The sequence below is a fragment of the Salvelinus alpinus genome, chromosome 17, assembly GCF_045679555.1.
Source record: "Salvelinus alpinus chromosome 17, SLU_Salpinus.1, whole genome shotgun sequence".
Taxonomy (NCBI): domain Eukaryota; kingdom Metazoa; phylum Chordata; class Actinopteri; order Salmoniformes; family Salmonidae; genus Salvelinus; species Salvelinus alpinus.
This window is the reverse complement of record NC_092102.1, coordinates 33,026,634-33,039,149: the sequence shown is the minus strand read 5'-3', so window position 1 is coordinate 33,039,149 and position 12,516 is coordinate 33,026,634. Positions and strand designations below refer to the sequence as shown.

The 12,516-nt window shown below is 42.6% G+C and overlaps 1 protein-coding gene across 1 annotated transcript in view; it reads right to left on the bottom strand.

The window, feature by feature from the left end:
* Positions 1-5,420: 5,420 nt before the first annotated feature.
* The window catches only part of LOC139542785 (cadherin-4-like), a 537,007-nt gene continuing 529,911 nt past the window's right edge, over positions 5,421-12,516 (bottom strand). The window contains exons 15-17 of the mRNA XM_071348612.1: positions 10,966-11,105; positions 9,092-9,256; positions 5,421-7,142 (exon numbers count right to left, since the gene is read on the bottom strand). Of these exons, the coding sequence (XP_071204713.1) occupies positions 6,936-7,142; positions 9,092-9,256; positions 10,966-11,105 (512 nt within the window). The 3' untranslated portion in view covers positions 5,421-6,935. The remainder of the gene's footprint in view (positions 7,143-9,091; positions 9,257-10,965; positions 11,106-12,516) is intronic.

Here is a 12,516-nt window from a genome sequence, read left to right as displayed (position 1 = left end):
TAGGTGAGTTAATTGGAATAGTAAACAGCAGAAATGGTCATAAAAAATTTGAATATGTTTTACCAATATGGAGGAGAATAAAGCTTGAGCACACGTTATGCTTACAGGCTAATGTTTGCTGTACGTTATGGCTTTGTTTTTGTTCGCTTATAGATGATCATTTGTGTCTCTAAAAATAAACCATTGCTGGAGTTAATTTGAAACAGAACTAAACTGGGGTTAAACACATTGAAAGTATTTGAAAATAGTAACATAATCTGTGTCTTTGTTCATAATCATCATCCTCATCATCATCAACAACTTGACATGTAAAACAGGAAGAGAATGTGGAGACAGGAAGCAGTGTTTGTATAAGGAGGGGAAACTTTATTTATAACACGGGGGCTCTGACATGGTGCTGCCAGCTCAATTTCTATATTACAAGGTTTATCTGCAAGGCTGCATATGTACTGTTACTGTATTTGGAAACCAAGATTGCAGTGGCACTAGAAACACACGCTTAAAACGACGGACTCTTTCCCTTTTTTTCCCCTTCTTTTCATACAAAATGGTACAAACAACATTACAAAATACTTGTGCTGTTGACAGTTTACAAAAAAAAGTATTTTAACTTGATAACTGTGCAATTCTTTTTTTTAAGCATTTTGTGTTTTTTTTTTAATTTTAAAATTGTAATTTACTTAAGTGTATGTGAGTATGTTACACACCAGAAGTCCTTCTGGACCGCAACCTCGGTCATGCGGGCTGCTACATGTTTTAAATGATCTTTATGATAACCGTCATAGAATTCTTCTTCAGTCCATTATAAAAAGACACATGCAAAAAAGCTCCAATTGTACAGTTATATTTTGCCTAACTTGATCCGTTTAGCTTTAAGCAATTACTACATTATGTACACTCAGATGTGAGCAACATCAGGACCACTCCAATACGACACTGATTGCATCTCAAATCACACCCTATTCCCCATATAGTGCATTACTTTCAACCACAGTAGTGCACTACATGGGGAATAGGGTGCCATTTGAGAGACTCCAAAGCTGTTATGTTTCGGTGCAGGCCTGGTGATAGCGAAGGCTATGTCTAATACTGTAACCTCACTCCTGTTGGAGTCTCCTGCAGTTGAATAGTGTGCAGTACACTCCATGGGTTGGTGAGTGCTGTCAGGATCAGTGGTCTTCAGTGAGGGTTCAAAGGCTAACACCACTCTGAAAGAAGATGACCACTTCCCTCTAGGGGCAGACAGACAGACAGGGACAGACAGAGTGACTGTTTGTGTGCAGGCCTCATGGTAAAGGGGGTAACTAGTACATACAGATACTACATAGCAGGTCTGAAATACATCTGCACTAGCTAAACATACTGCGTTCCTCCCACTATATCATTCACCCCAAGCTTTGACTCAAGGAATTTATTTGCACACCTTAAGCCTCTCGCGTACTCTATCTTCAATATGTCAAACTGAAGCGTGGATGTGCAAATCCATACATCCTGATCCCAGTTCCCCTGTGTGACATTGTCACATCAATCGCATCCATTTAACCTAACCACCTTTGCATATTTACATGTCCAACTTGTAATCCTCCAATTCAATCCTTCATTTCTCCAAAACCTTCATTTAACCCATCCCTGGCTTCCCTCTCATCCTCTCATAGTGTTGGAATGGCACGGCTTGGCTTAATTTGTCTCCCAAATAACTCCTAGTCGTGATAATGAGACACTATGACAGGCATTAGGCCATTCACTTGATGATGCTATGTAGTGCTTATGACAGCAGCATTATGCAAAGTGGGACCATGAAGTGCCTGGATCTATCTCCTCTTGGTTTGCCTCCCCCATGGTAGGTGTATATCTGAATACTGTCTCTACTGTCTTTGATGGGGCTAGAGCAAAGCAAGTAGGCCTCATCTATATGGATGACATGTAGGATGATGCCCAGAGAAGGTGAGTGTAAATATGTACAGTAGGATGTCTTGTAATGTAATAATGAAGTCAATCTTGAACAGCGACACATAAACAAGTATGGCTGTGACCGTACAAGTCTCTTTGAATCTTCAGTGAACGCAAATGGCTTTTATGGTAATTTGAAGCTTGCAAGCAGGCTCGTTAGGCTACTCGTCGAACAACAAAGACAACAAAATACAGGGTGAAGAATATAAAGAGAGCGAAAGTGAAAAACAACAACATTTATAAAAAAAAGTATATGTACAACATTTCTATGTAAAAAGAGATAATCATAAATCACGAACAGCAACAGCTGTGTAATGCGTGTATGTGCTTACGTGTGCGTGCACATAAGCGAGCATGTGTGTGCATTGAGCTGAGCTACGATCTAGTGGGGAAAGAAGCACTAATCCTACTTTGTGATGGCGAGAGGTGAGGTGGAAAGCCTAATCACTGCTTCCTGTTTCTGCTTCTGTCACCCAGAGGCATTGTGGGTACACAGCAGGATCAGAGGGTCAAAGGTCATTCTCACCACAGGTGGTTTAGGGTCTACCTACACTCTGAGGGCTCACTGTTATTCAGTTATAATAACACCCCCCAATAACCTATATGACCTTGTCCCCTTTCAGAGACTTCTATTTTCTTCCAGTGCCCTTCCTCCCCTCTGTGTAAGGCATACTGTACATATATTTTTTTCTCCAAAGGGAGATGTGAGGGAGAGATACTGGGTGCAGTGTAAAGGGAAATAACCTGATAGTGAAGGGGGAGCTGGGAGGAAGAGCATGGGAGGCTGAGTCATCCTCTCCTCACATCTTATCTAGGAGTTTAGAGCTCTCTCTCTTCGTCAAGGAGATTACCTGGAGGAATCCATCATCCTCTTAATTATGAGGAGAACTGGAGGATGGATTAAATACATAACCTCGCCCAATCCCTATGAAATCTAATATTAGAGAGAGATCGAGAGGAGGGAGAGAAAAAGAGAGAATGTACGTATGTAGAAAGCACATTCCTCTCAAGTGTAAATCTCAACTGGAATGACATTGAATGACATTGGGGGAAATGTACTGTATACTGTACATAGGATGATGCATGGGTAGTGGTGTTTTCATAAAATACAATAAAATGGCCGTTCCTCAATACCAACATCTTATGACAGATTTAGCACTACTAAATACGGCTTTGGAAAGGTGCAGTTATTTTCTTTCTCTCTTTCCAAAAAGTTTATACGAGTGATTTTCCCCAACTTGTTTTTCGAAACCTCTTGCACCAAAATGTCATATGAATGAAAATGTCTGAGGGAGACATATGGTGGTGCTTGCTAAGTCCCTGACAGAATCTCAGTTCTCCCTCTCTGTGTTGTTGCTGCGACAGGGACCAGCATCAGAGATTGTATATTAAAAGTGTGTCAGGACAGAACAGTGAATCAGCACAAAAGCCGAAGCTTGAAACTTTGTGTCTCACACTTTGTCTTCTCTGCCAGCAGTGCAAGAGGACATGGAGCTCAAACGGTTTGACGTTTACTAATACTTCAAAAATATTTACTTTCACAACCTTTTTCTTTTTACAATTTCTATAGTTTATCTCAACACATAGTTATCCTGTGGTCTGGTTGGTCTATGTTAGTAACATTTGTAAACAGGGGACAGAACCATACAACACACCTTCATCCTTCGTCCTACTATGGATTATTTTCTTTCACATTTCACACTTCATCCCTCTGTCCCGAGCTACCCAGCCTCATTAAGTTAAAAGTGCAAAGTAAAGTGAACTCAAAAAAGCTAAGTTACAAAGCCATCCAAACTCAACTGCTTTTAGAGCCGCAATGACTAATGGTTTGAATACAGCAAATACATGTTGTCTAAAGACAGTCCCAATCCTGTATCTGTGTGAAATTCCTATTGTGACACTGACGATGGCTTTTTATCAGAACCTCAGACTTGAAGGAAATAAAAGAATTGTCCTTCGACTAAGGAGAGATACAGTACCAGTCAAAAGTTTGGACACACCTACTCATTCAAGGGTTTTCTTTATTTGTACTATTTTCTACATTGATTGGTCAACTATTAAATAACACATATTGAATCATGCAGTAACCAAAAAAAGTGTTAAACAAATCAAAATACACTACCGTTCAAAAGTCTGGGATCACTTAGAAATGTCCTTGTTTATGAAAGAAAAGCAATTTTTTTGTCCATTAAAATAACATCAAATTGATCAGAAATACAGTGTAGACATTGTTAATGTTGTAAATGACTATTGTAGATGGAAATGGCAGAGTTTTTATGGAATATCTACATAGGCGTACAGATGCCCATTATCAGCAACCATCACTCCTGTGTTCCAATGGCACGTTGTGTTAGCTAATCCAAGTTTATCATTTTAAAAGGCTAATTGATCATTAGAAAACCCTTTTGCAATTATGTTAGCACAGCTGAAAACTGTTGTTCTGATTAAAGAAGCAATAAAACTGTCCCTTTTTAGACTAGTTGAGTATCTGGAGCATCAGCATTTGTGGGTTCGATTACATGCTCAAAATGGCCAGAAACGAATAACTTTTTTCTGAAACTTGTCAGTCTATTCTTGTTCTGAGAAATGAAGGCTATTACATGCGAGAAATTGCCAAGAAACTGAAGATCTCGTGCAACGTTGTGTACTACTCCCTTCACAGAACAGCGCAAACTGGCTCTAACCAGAATAGAAAGAGGTGTGGGAGGCCCCGGTGCACAACTGAGCAAGAGGACAAGTACATTAGAGTGTTTGGTTTGAGAAACAGATGTCTCACAAGTCCTCAACTGGCAGCTTCATTAAACAGTACACGCAAAACACCAGTCTCAATGTCAACAGCGAAGAGGAAACTCTGGGATGCTGGCATTCTAGGCAGAGTTGCAAAGAAAAAGCCATAGCTCAGACTGGCCAATAAAAATTAAATATTAAGATGGGCAAAAGAACACAGACACTGGACATAGGAACTCTGCCTAGAAGGCCAGCAGAGTCACCTCTTCACTGTTGACATTGAGACTGGTGTTTTGCAGGTACTATTTAATGAAGCTGCCATTAATCTCTTTCTCAAACTAGACACTAATGTACTTGTCCTCTTGCTCAGTTGTGCACCGGGGCCTCCCACTCCTCTTTCTATTTTGGTTAGAGCCGGTTTGCGCTGTTCTGTGAAGGGAGTAGTAGTTTCTTGGCAATTTCTCGCATGCAATAGCCTTCATTTCTCAGAACAAGAATAGACTGACGAGTTTCAGAAGAAAGTTCTTTGTTTCTGGACATTTTGAGTTTGTAATCAAACCCACAAATGCTGATGCTCCAGATGCTCAACTAGTCTAATCAGAACAACAGTTTTCAGCTGTGCTAACATAATTGCAAAAGTATTTTCTGATGATCAATTAGCCTTTTAAAATTATACACTTTGATTAGCTAACACAACGTGCCATTGGAAGACAGCGGTGATGGTTGCTGATAATGGGCCTCTGTACGCCTATGTAGATATTCCATAAAAAATCTGCCGTTTCCAGCTACAATAGTCATTTACAACATTAACAATGTCTACACTGTATTTCTGATCAATTTGATGTTATTATTAAAAACAATGACCCCAAACCTTTGAACAGTTTACATTTGAGATTCTTCAAAGTAGCCACCCTTTGCCTTGATGACAGCTTTGCACACTCTTGGCATTCTCCCAACCAACTTCACCTGGAATGCTTTTCCAACAGTCTTGAAGGAGTTCCCACATATGCTGAGCACTGATTAGCTGCTTTTCCTTTACTCTGCGGTCCAACTCATCCCAAACCATCTCAATTGGGTTGAGTTGGTTGATTGTGGAGGCGGGTGATTGTGGAGGCCAGGTCATCTGATGCAGCACTCCATCTGTCACGCCTGCTCCCTCTTCCCCTCTCTGGTGCCTACCCTCTCTGGCGCTCCCGCTTCCCCTCTCTGGCGCTCGAAACCTGTCATCAAGGCAAAGGGTGGCTACTTTAAAGAATCTCAAATATAAAATATATTTTGATTTGTTTGGCACTTTTTTGGTTACTACATGATTCCATATGTGTTTTCATATTGTTTATGTCTTCACTATTATTCTACAATGTAGAAAATAGCAAAATAAAAACCCTTGAATGAGTAGGTGGGTCCAAACCTTTGACTGGTAATGTGTCTTTGTACAGAGCACTCCCTCTCCTGATACCCCCTCACCCCCAAAGGCAAATCCCCTCTGCAACTTCTCCTGTGTCTGTCCATGTTGCATGACAGGGTGATGGACATGACACACAGGAAGTCGAACATGAAGGTCAGATTTGAGGGGTTATAAGGGGGCGGTGCCCCACGTTAGCCCAGAAAATGGGAACCAATCCTGAGTTAGCGAGAGTCAGACAAAATACGCACCAGTGAAGGCACTTCTTAAACAACAGTGCTTCTGTTCTATGGAATTCAAGTTCAGAGAGATTAAACCAGGGCCTTCCACGCAGAAGAAAAAATTGACATTCTGTGTTTCTCTTTCTTTTCTTACCCGTCACACAATATGCAGCTTGGACTATCTGCAAAGGGACGGCTGAGGGCTGATGCGGAAATGGGGAGCCAATGGCCTCCCAACACCAGAAAATAGCTTGCTTTTAAGGACAGTAAAGACAGCAAGAGATAATAAAAAATAAAAAAATAAAATAAAAACACACAACAAAAGTAACCAACCCCATAATCTACCAAAAAACCTGGAGAGCATAAGTTTCAGTCTTAGACAGTCTTGGAGCAGGAGAGGGCTCAGTACAGTACAGTAGGACCCAAAGCTGCCTTGCTGCACAGTCCACTATGGCGGTTGCTTAATTGATTGGTCAGTTGCTAGGTCAGTTCAGTTGGTTGGTGTGTGTGTGGGGTGTGTATTAAAGTTGGAGATCTGAGGACCCTCCCAAGGTTGTAGAGACATAGAGAGCATGGCAGACCAGCTGAGTAGGGTGGACTGGGGAAGTTGATCTTTGACCGGGCCCCCTGTGGCCCTAGTCGTCTTCCCCTCCCCCGTACATATCGGCCAGCTTCTTAAAGCGGGGGCCCCAGTCGTTGAGGTAGTCGTAGTCCTGGTCCCCTGTGCTGGAGGAGTTGAGGGAGCTGACGGATCCGGCCGTGGAGCCACTGCCCTCGTAGTCAAACACCAGGAGGGAGTCATATGGAGGGGCCGTGGGGTCGTTGTCTGCCGCCCGCAAACCCTGGAGGGAGATAGAGAGAGGAGAGAGTTAATAGTAAACAGGCTGACCTGTAGGGAGGGAGGGGGGTTAAAGTGGAACTGACAGCATTTTAGCAATATTCAAATCTGTTCATATACACCCCTAGGAAGAATATGACACTTTTTAAAAAACCTTTTCTGACAAGCGAGCACTTAGATATGGTCATTTTCACGTTTTCATAAATTATTAGAATGTTTGGGAAGTACATATACTAAGACATTTGTGAAAATTCTATAGCAATATAGAGTGGGAAAGCGGCCGTACGTTTGGACTATTAATAGACACTGCAGTCAATAAAACAGGAAAAACACAGGAGTCTACCAGTGCGCTATAGCCAATCAGAGCTACAGAAGGCCTTTATGTAAACAAGTCATTTGCCACATGGGCCAGCCATCATTCACTTTGAAATGGACTGTGTGTTTACAGACAGTTGCAACAGTGCGACATTAGATCATTAGAACGCATTTGCCAAAAGCCACAAAATACACCTGAATGGATTTCTGCAAATATGTAAATCCCACGGAGGCCTCTTACATTTTGGGAATTTTACAGTGCTATTGATCAAACTACCATGAAAGGGTAGGCTTTCTCTCCCTCAGTTATGCACATGAACAACAACAAGCTCAACAACTAATGCTAGCCAGAGCAAGATGAGCTAAAATATAACGAAGGAACATTAGATAAACCCTCTCAAACTTTTACAGCTAGTTGGCCATCAAAATTGCACTGATAAACGATGGGGAATTGTAGCCTACTCGTCCTTCTGTAGCTTGCCTGCCAATGCATGCTTGTCCCAACCAAGCACCCAAGCTAGCTTGCTAGCTAACTACTTCCAGACACAAACGAGAGAACACCTCACTCTGACCATTTTACTCTCCGTAGCAGAGCGTGTTAGGCTGTTTACATGTTAATAGAGCACAGGCTGAGGAAGCATCACAGCAAAGGCCAACAGGATTAGCAAGGTTAGTGTATAGTACTATATAGAGACAGAGGAGGGTAGGCTTTCAGCAAGATAACATACACAGGCTAAGGAAACACCATAGAGGAGATGGGAAATGTTGGCATACAGGCAATATATTGGGAGTGACAGAGTGATGTCATTAGCAGGGATGTAGAATCCCCAAGGAGGAGGATACAGTGGGCAGCCGAGCCACCATGTGTTTGTGTTTTGCCAGACTACTGGAGCGAGATTACTGTTTGTGTGTGTGTGTGTGTGTGTGTGTGTGTGTGTGTGTGTGTGTGTGTGTGTGTGTGTGTGTGTGTGTGTGTGTGTGTGTGTGTGTGTGTGTGTGTGTGTGTGTGTGTGTGTGTGTGTGTGTGTGTGTGTGTGTGTGTGTGTGTGTGTGTGTGTGTGTGTGTGTTTGTAGGCAGAATGGATCAAAGCTGAACAGCTGCCAATACTTCTCAAGTGTGAACATGTTGTCACGGCGCCTGTCAGTCAAAGCCTTCTTGCACGAGTGTGTTTAAATTGGGGTTACGTACACACGCATGTGTGCGTACATGTATGTGTGTGTGTGTGTGTTTGAGTGTGTGATAACAGCTGCCAGGTAATCTCCATCTCCACTGTTGCCAGAGCTCAGAGGATTGAAGCCTGTAAACAAACAGCACACAGAAAATGCCTACATTTATGCAATATTATCCTCAGATCTCACACATTTACCTGAAACAGAAGGTGTGTCAAATGTACCTTAGAAATAAGGAGGTACATAGTATATGCACCTTCTCATATTTACAGATGTCTTCATTTTTTATTTCAATGTCTCATGTTGAGTGTTTGTAGTTGTGTATTGTAGGTTAGTCATTGTGCCTTGTATGTGGAATTGTGTCTGTGTTTGTGTCAGATCCCAAGTAGAAAAGTGCTGACGGACTAAACCGTATCTTGATAAAGAAATAAACAAAACAATACTATGACCCCTGGTTGCCCCCCTAACCTCGTTGATGAAGTCCCCGATATCCCCAGGGTGGGGGACCGCAGGTCGGATGGGATACTGGGACTCAGAGATGATGGGGCGCTCGTCCACCCTCCGTACCCCCAGGGGCTTACTGATGATGTGCTCCAGAGAGTCAGGCTGCTGTAGCTGGCTTAGGTCATAGTCCTGCACAGAGACACGCAGAGACAGATGATACAGTCAACCTCAAGACATAACTAACTTGCACTCAGTGTTTGTGGGTGTATGTGCAATATATATGCGTATTCAGATCACTCAACTTTTTACACATTTTGCTACGTTACTGTAATGTATTAAATGTAACAAAATCCTCAGTAATCTACACACAATACCCCATAATGACAAAGCGAAAACAAGATTTGAGAAATGTTTTCACATGTATAAAAACTAAATAAAATACAGCTTATTTATATAAGTATTCAGACCCTTTGCTGTGGGACTCAAAATTGAGCTCAGGTGCCTCCTGTTGCCATTGATCATCCTTGAGATGTTTCTACAACTTGATTGGAGTCCACCAGTGGTAAATTCAATTGATTGAACATGATTTGGAAAGGCACACACCTGTCTATATAAAGGTCCCACAGTTTACAGTGCATGTTAGAGCAAAAACCAAGTCATGAGGTCAAAGAAATTGTCCGTAGAGCTCCGAAACAGGATTGTGTCGAGGCTCAGATCTAGGGGAAGGGTACCAAGACATTTCTGAAGCAGTTTGGCCGCCAGGCAATTGGGGGAGAAGGGCCTTGGTCAGGGAAGTGACCAAAAACCCGATGGTCACTCTGACAGAGCTCTAGAGGACAACCATCTCTGCAGCACTCCACCAATCAGGCCTTTATGGTCGAGTGGCCAGACAGAAGCCACTACTTGGTAAAAAGGCACATGACAGCCTGCTTGGAGTTTGCCAAAAGGAACCTAAAGGACTCAGACCATGAGAAACAATATTTTCTGGTTTGATGAAACCAAGGTTCAACACTTTGGCCTGAATGCCTAGCGTCATGTCTGGAGGAAACCTGGCACCACCGCTAACGTGAAGCATGGTGGTGGCAGCATTATATTGTGGGGGTGTTTTCAACCGCAGCGACTGGGAGACCAGTCAGGATTGAGGTAAAGATGAACGGAGCAAAGTACAGAGAGATCCTTGATGAAAGCCTGCTCCAGAGTGCTCAGAACCTCAGACTGGGGAGAAGGTTCACCTTCCAACAGTACAACAACCCTAAGCACACAGCCAAGACAATGCTGGACTGGCTTCAGGACAAGTCTCGGAATGTCCTTGAGTGGCCCAGCCAGAGCCTGGACTTGAACCCGATCTAACATCTCGGGAGAGACCTGAAAATAGCTGTGCAGCAACACTCCCCATCCAACCTGACAGAGCTTAAGAGGATCTGCAGAGAAGAATGGGAGAAACTCCCCAAATAAAGGTGTGCCAAGCTTGTAGTGTCATACCCAAGAAGACTTGAGGCTATAATTTCTGCCAAAGCTACTGAGTAAAGGGTCTGAATACTCACAATACGTAAATGTTCATTTAATTTTTTTCATACATTTCATTTGCTAAAATTCATAAAAACCTGCGTTGCTTTGTCATTATGAGGTATTGTGTGTAGATTGATGACAAAAAAACAAACAATTTAAGCAATTTTAGAATGAGGCTGTAACTTAATAAAATGTGGATAAAGTGAAGGGGTCTGAATACTTTCCTAACGCACTGTATACTGTAAACATACATGTATATGTGTACAAGTCTGTATCTGTGTGTGTGTCTCTCAGTGAGTGTCTCTCTGTATGTGTTAGTCTCTCAGTGTGTGTGTGTGTGTGTGTGTGTGTCTGAGTGTGTGTGTGTGTGTGTGTGTGTGCGTGTGTACCTGGTCCTCCTCTCCCCCTCCTTCCTCGTCGTATTTCAGAATGTTATCTCTGACATCGTCCTCTGGGTCGATCAGCAGCTGTTTGGTCTGCCTCTCCTTCTCTCTACGCTTCATCCACACCACAAACACTAGCACCATACCTGGAACACAACACACACACACACACACACACACACACACACACACACACACACACACACACACACACACACACACACACACACACACACACACACACACACACACACACACACACACACACACACACACACACACACACACACACACACACAACACCTCTAACAACACAATAATACTGCAAAACACACAATGAACACACATTGAAGAATACCCTTCAACTGCAAAACACTCAACCAATAAAACTTTATTAACACACTTCCACTACAAAACACTTGACCCACATTATTGACCTACGGCAAAATACACAACCAGCACATCTTTAACAACACACTTATAGGCCGACTGCAAAACACACAACCACACAAAAAGCTCTACACATTTGTAGAGCATAGGACTGTATCACTATACATAAGAGCGAAACCCACGATGTAAATATAATCCATGAGCACACAGCCACAAAACAAACCACCAGCAGCACCTCAGCAAGACAACTCCACATTAAAACCCCTGTCTGACAGAACCCAATAATAAAACCCATGGGGTCACCAACTCAGAGAGAACACATGCTGGTGGCCAGCTAAGCATCCATCTAAAATACAACCTGTATGCTATTGTGTTTACTGCATGGTAAATGTTTGATTGTAAGGCCCAAACAAGAGAACAGCAAATCATTACCCTCTTCAGCATCTGGTAAGAAAGGTGGTTTAATATACCATGTGATCATAAGGAGGGATCTGATGTATTGTGTGTAGGGAGGAGATAGTGGTAGCTACAGGTAGAGATCTTCATGGGTCCAAAAAGTTGGACCCATTCTGAAATTAACCTGGGGCTTTCCCAACTGGATCAATATGCAAAATCTTAAAAAATATAGATTTTTATTTTACCTTTATTTAACTAGGCAAGTCAGTTAAGAACAAATTCTTATTTACAATGAGGGCCTACCCCGGCCAAACCCGGATGACACTGGGCCAATTGTGTGCCACCCTATGGGACTCCCAATGACGGCCGAATGTGATGCAGCCTGGATTCAAATCAGAGACTTGCACTGAGATATAGTGCCTTAGACCGCTGTGCCACTCGCGAGACCCGTTCCGAACTGACTGGAGGACAACTAGATCCGTTCCGTATAAACCTGGTCAGATCCAGACCCTGTCTGGTCTGATCAGAGTGAAGCAGCAGAAAAGTAATTATTTAAGCTACTTTATTAACTGGAGGTTATAAAGTGCGAGAGGAGGGAGAGAGAGGTGCAGCTCTAGCAGGCGGTGGAGGGGCCGTACTGTGAGTGAGTGACACAGGGAGCAGAAAGGAGGGAGGGAGAGAGAGACGACTCAAACTATAGTAGACTAATAGTTACCATAGCTAGATTATTTATCTTAAAATATGATTGCATAGTACCAGTCTTGACTGCAT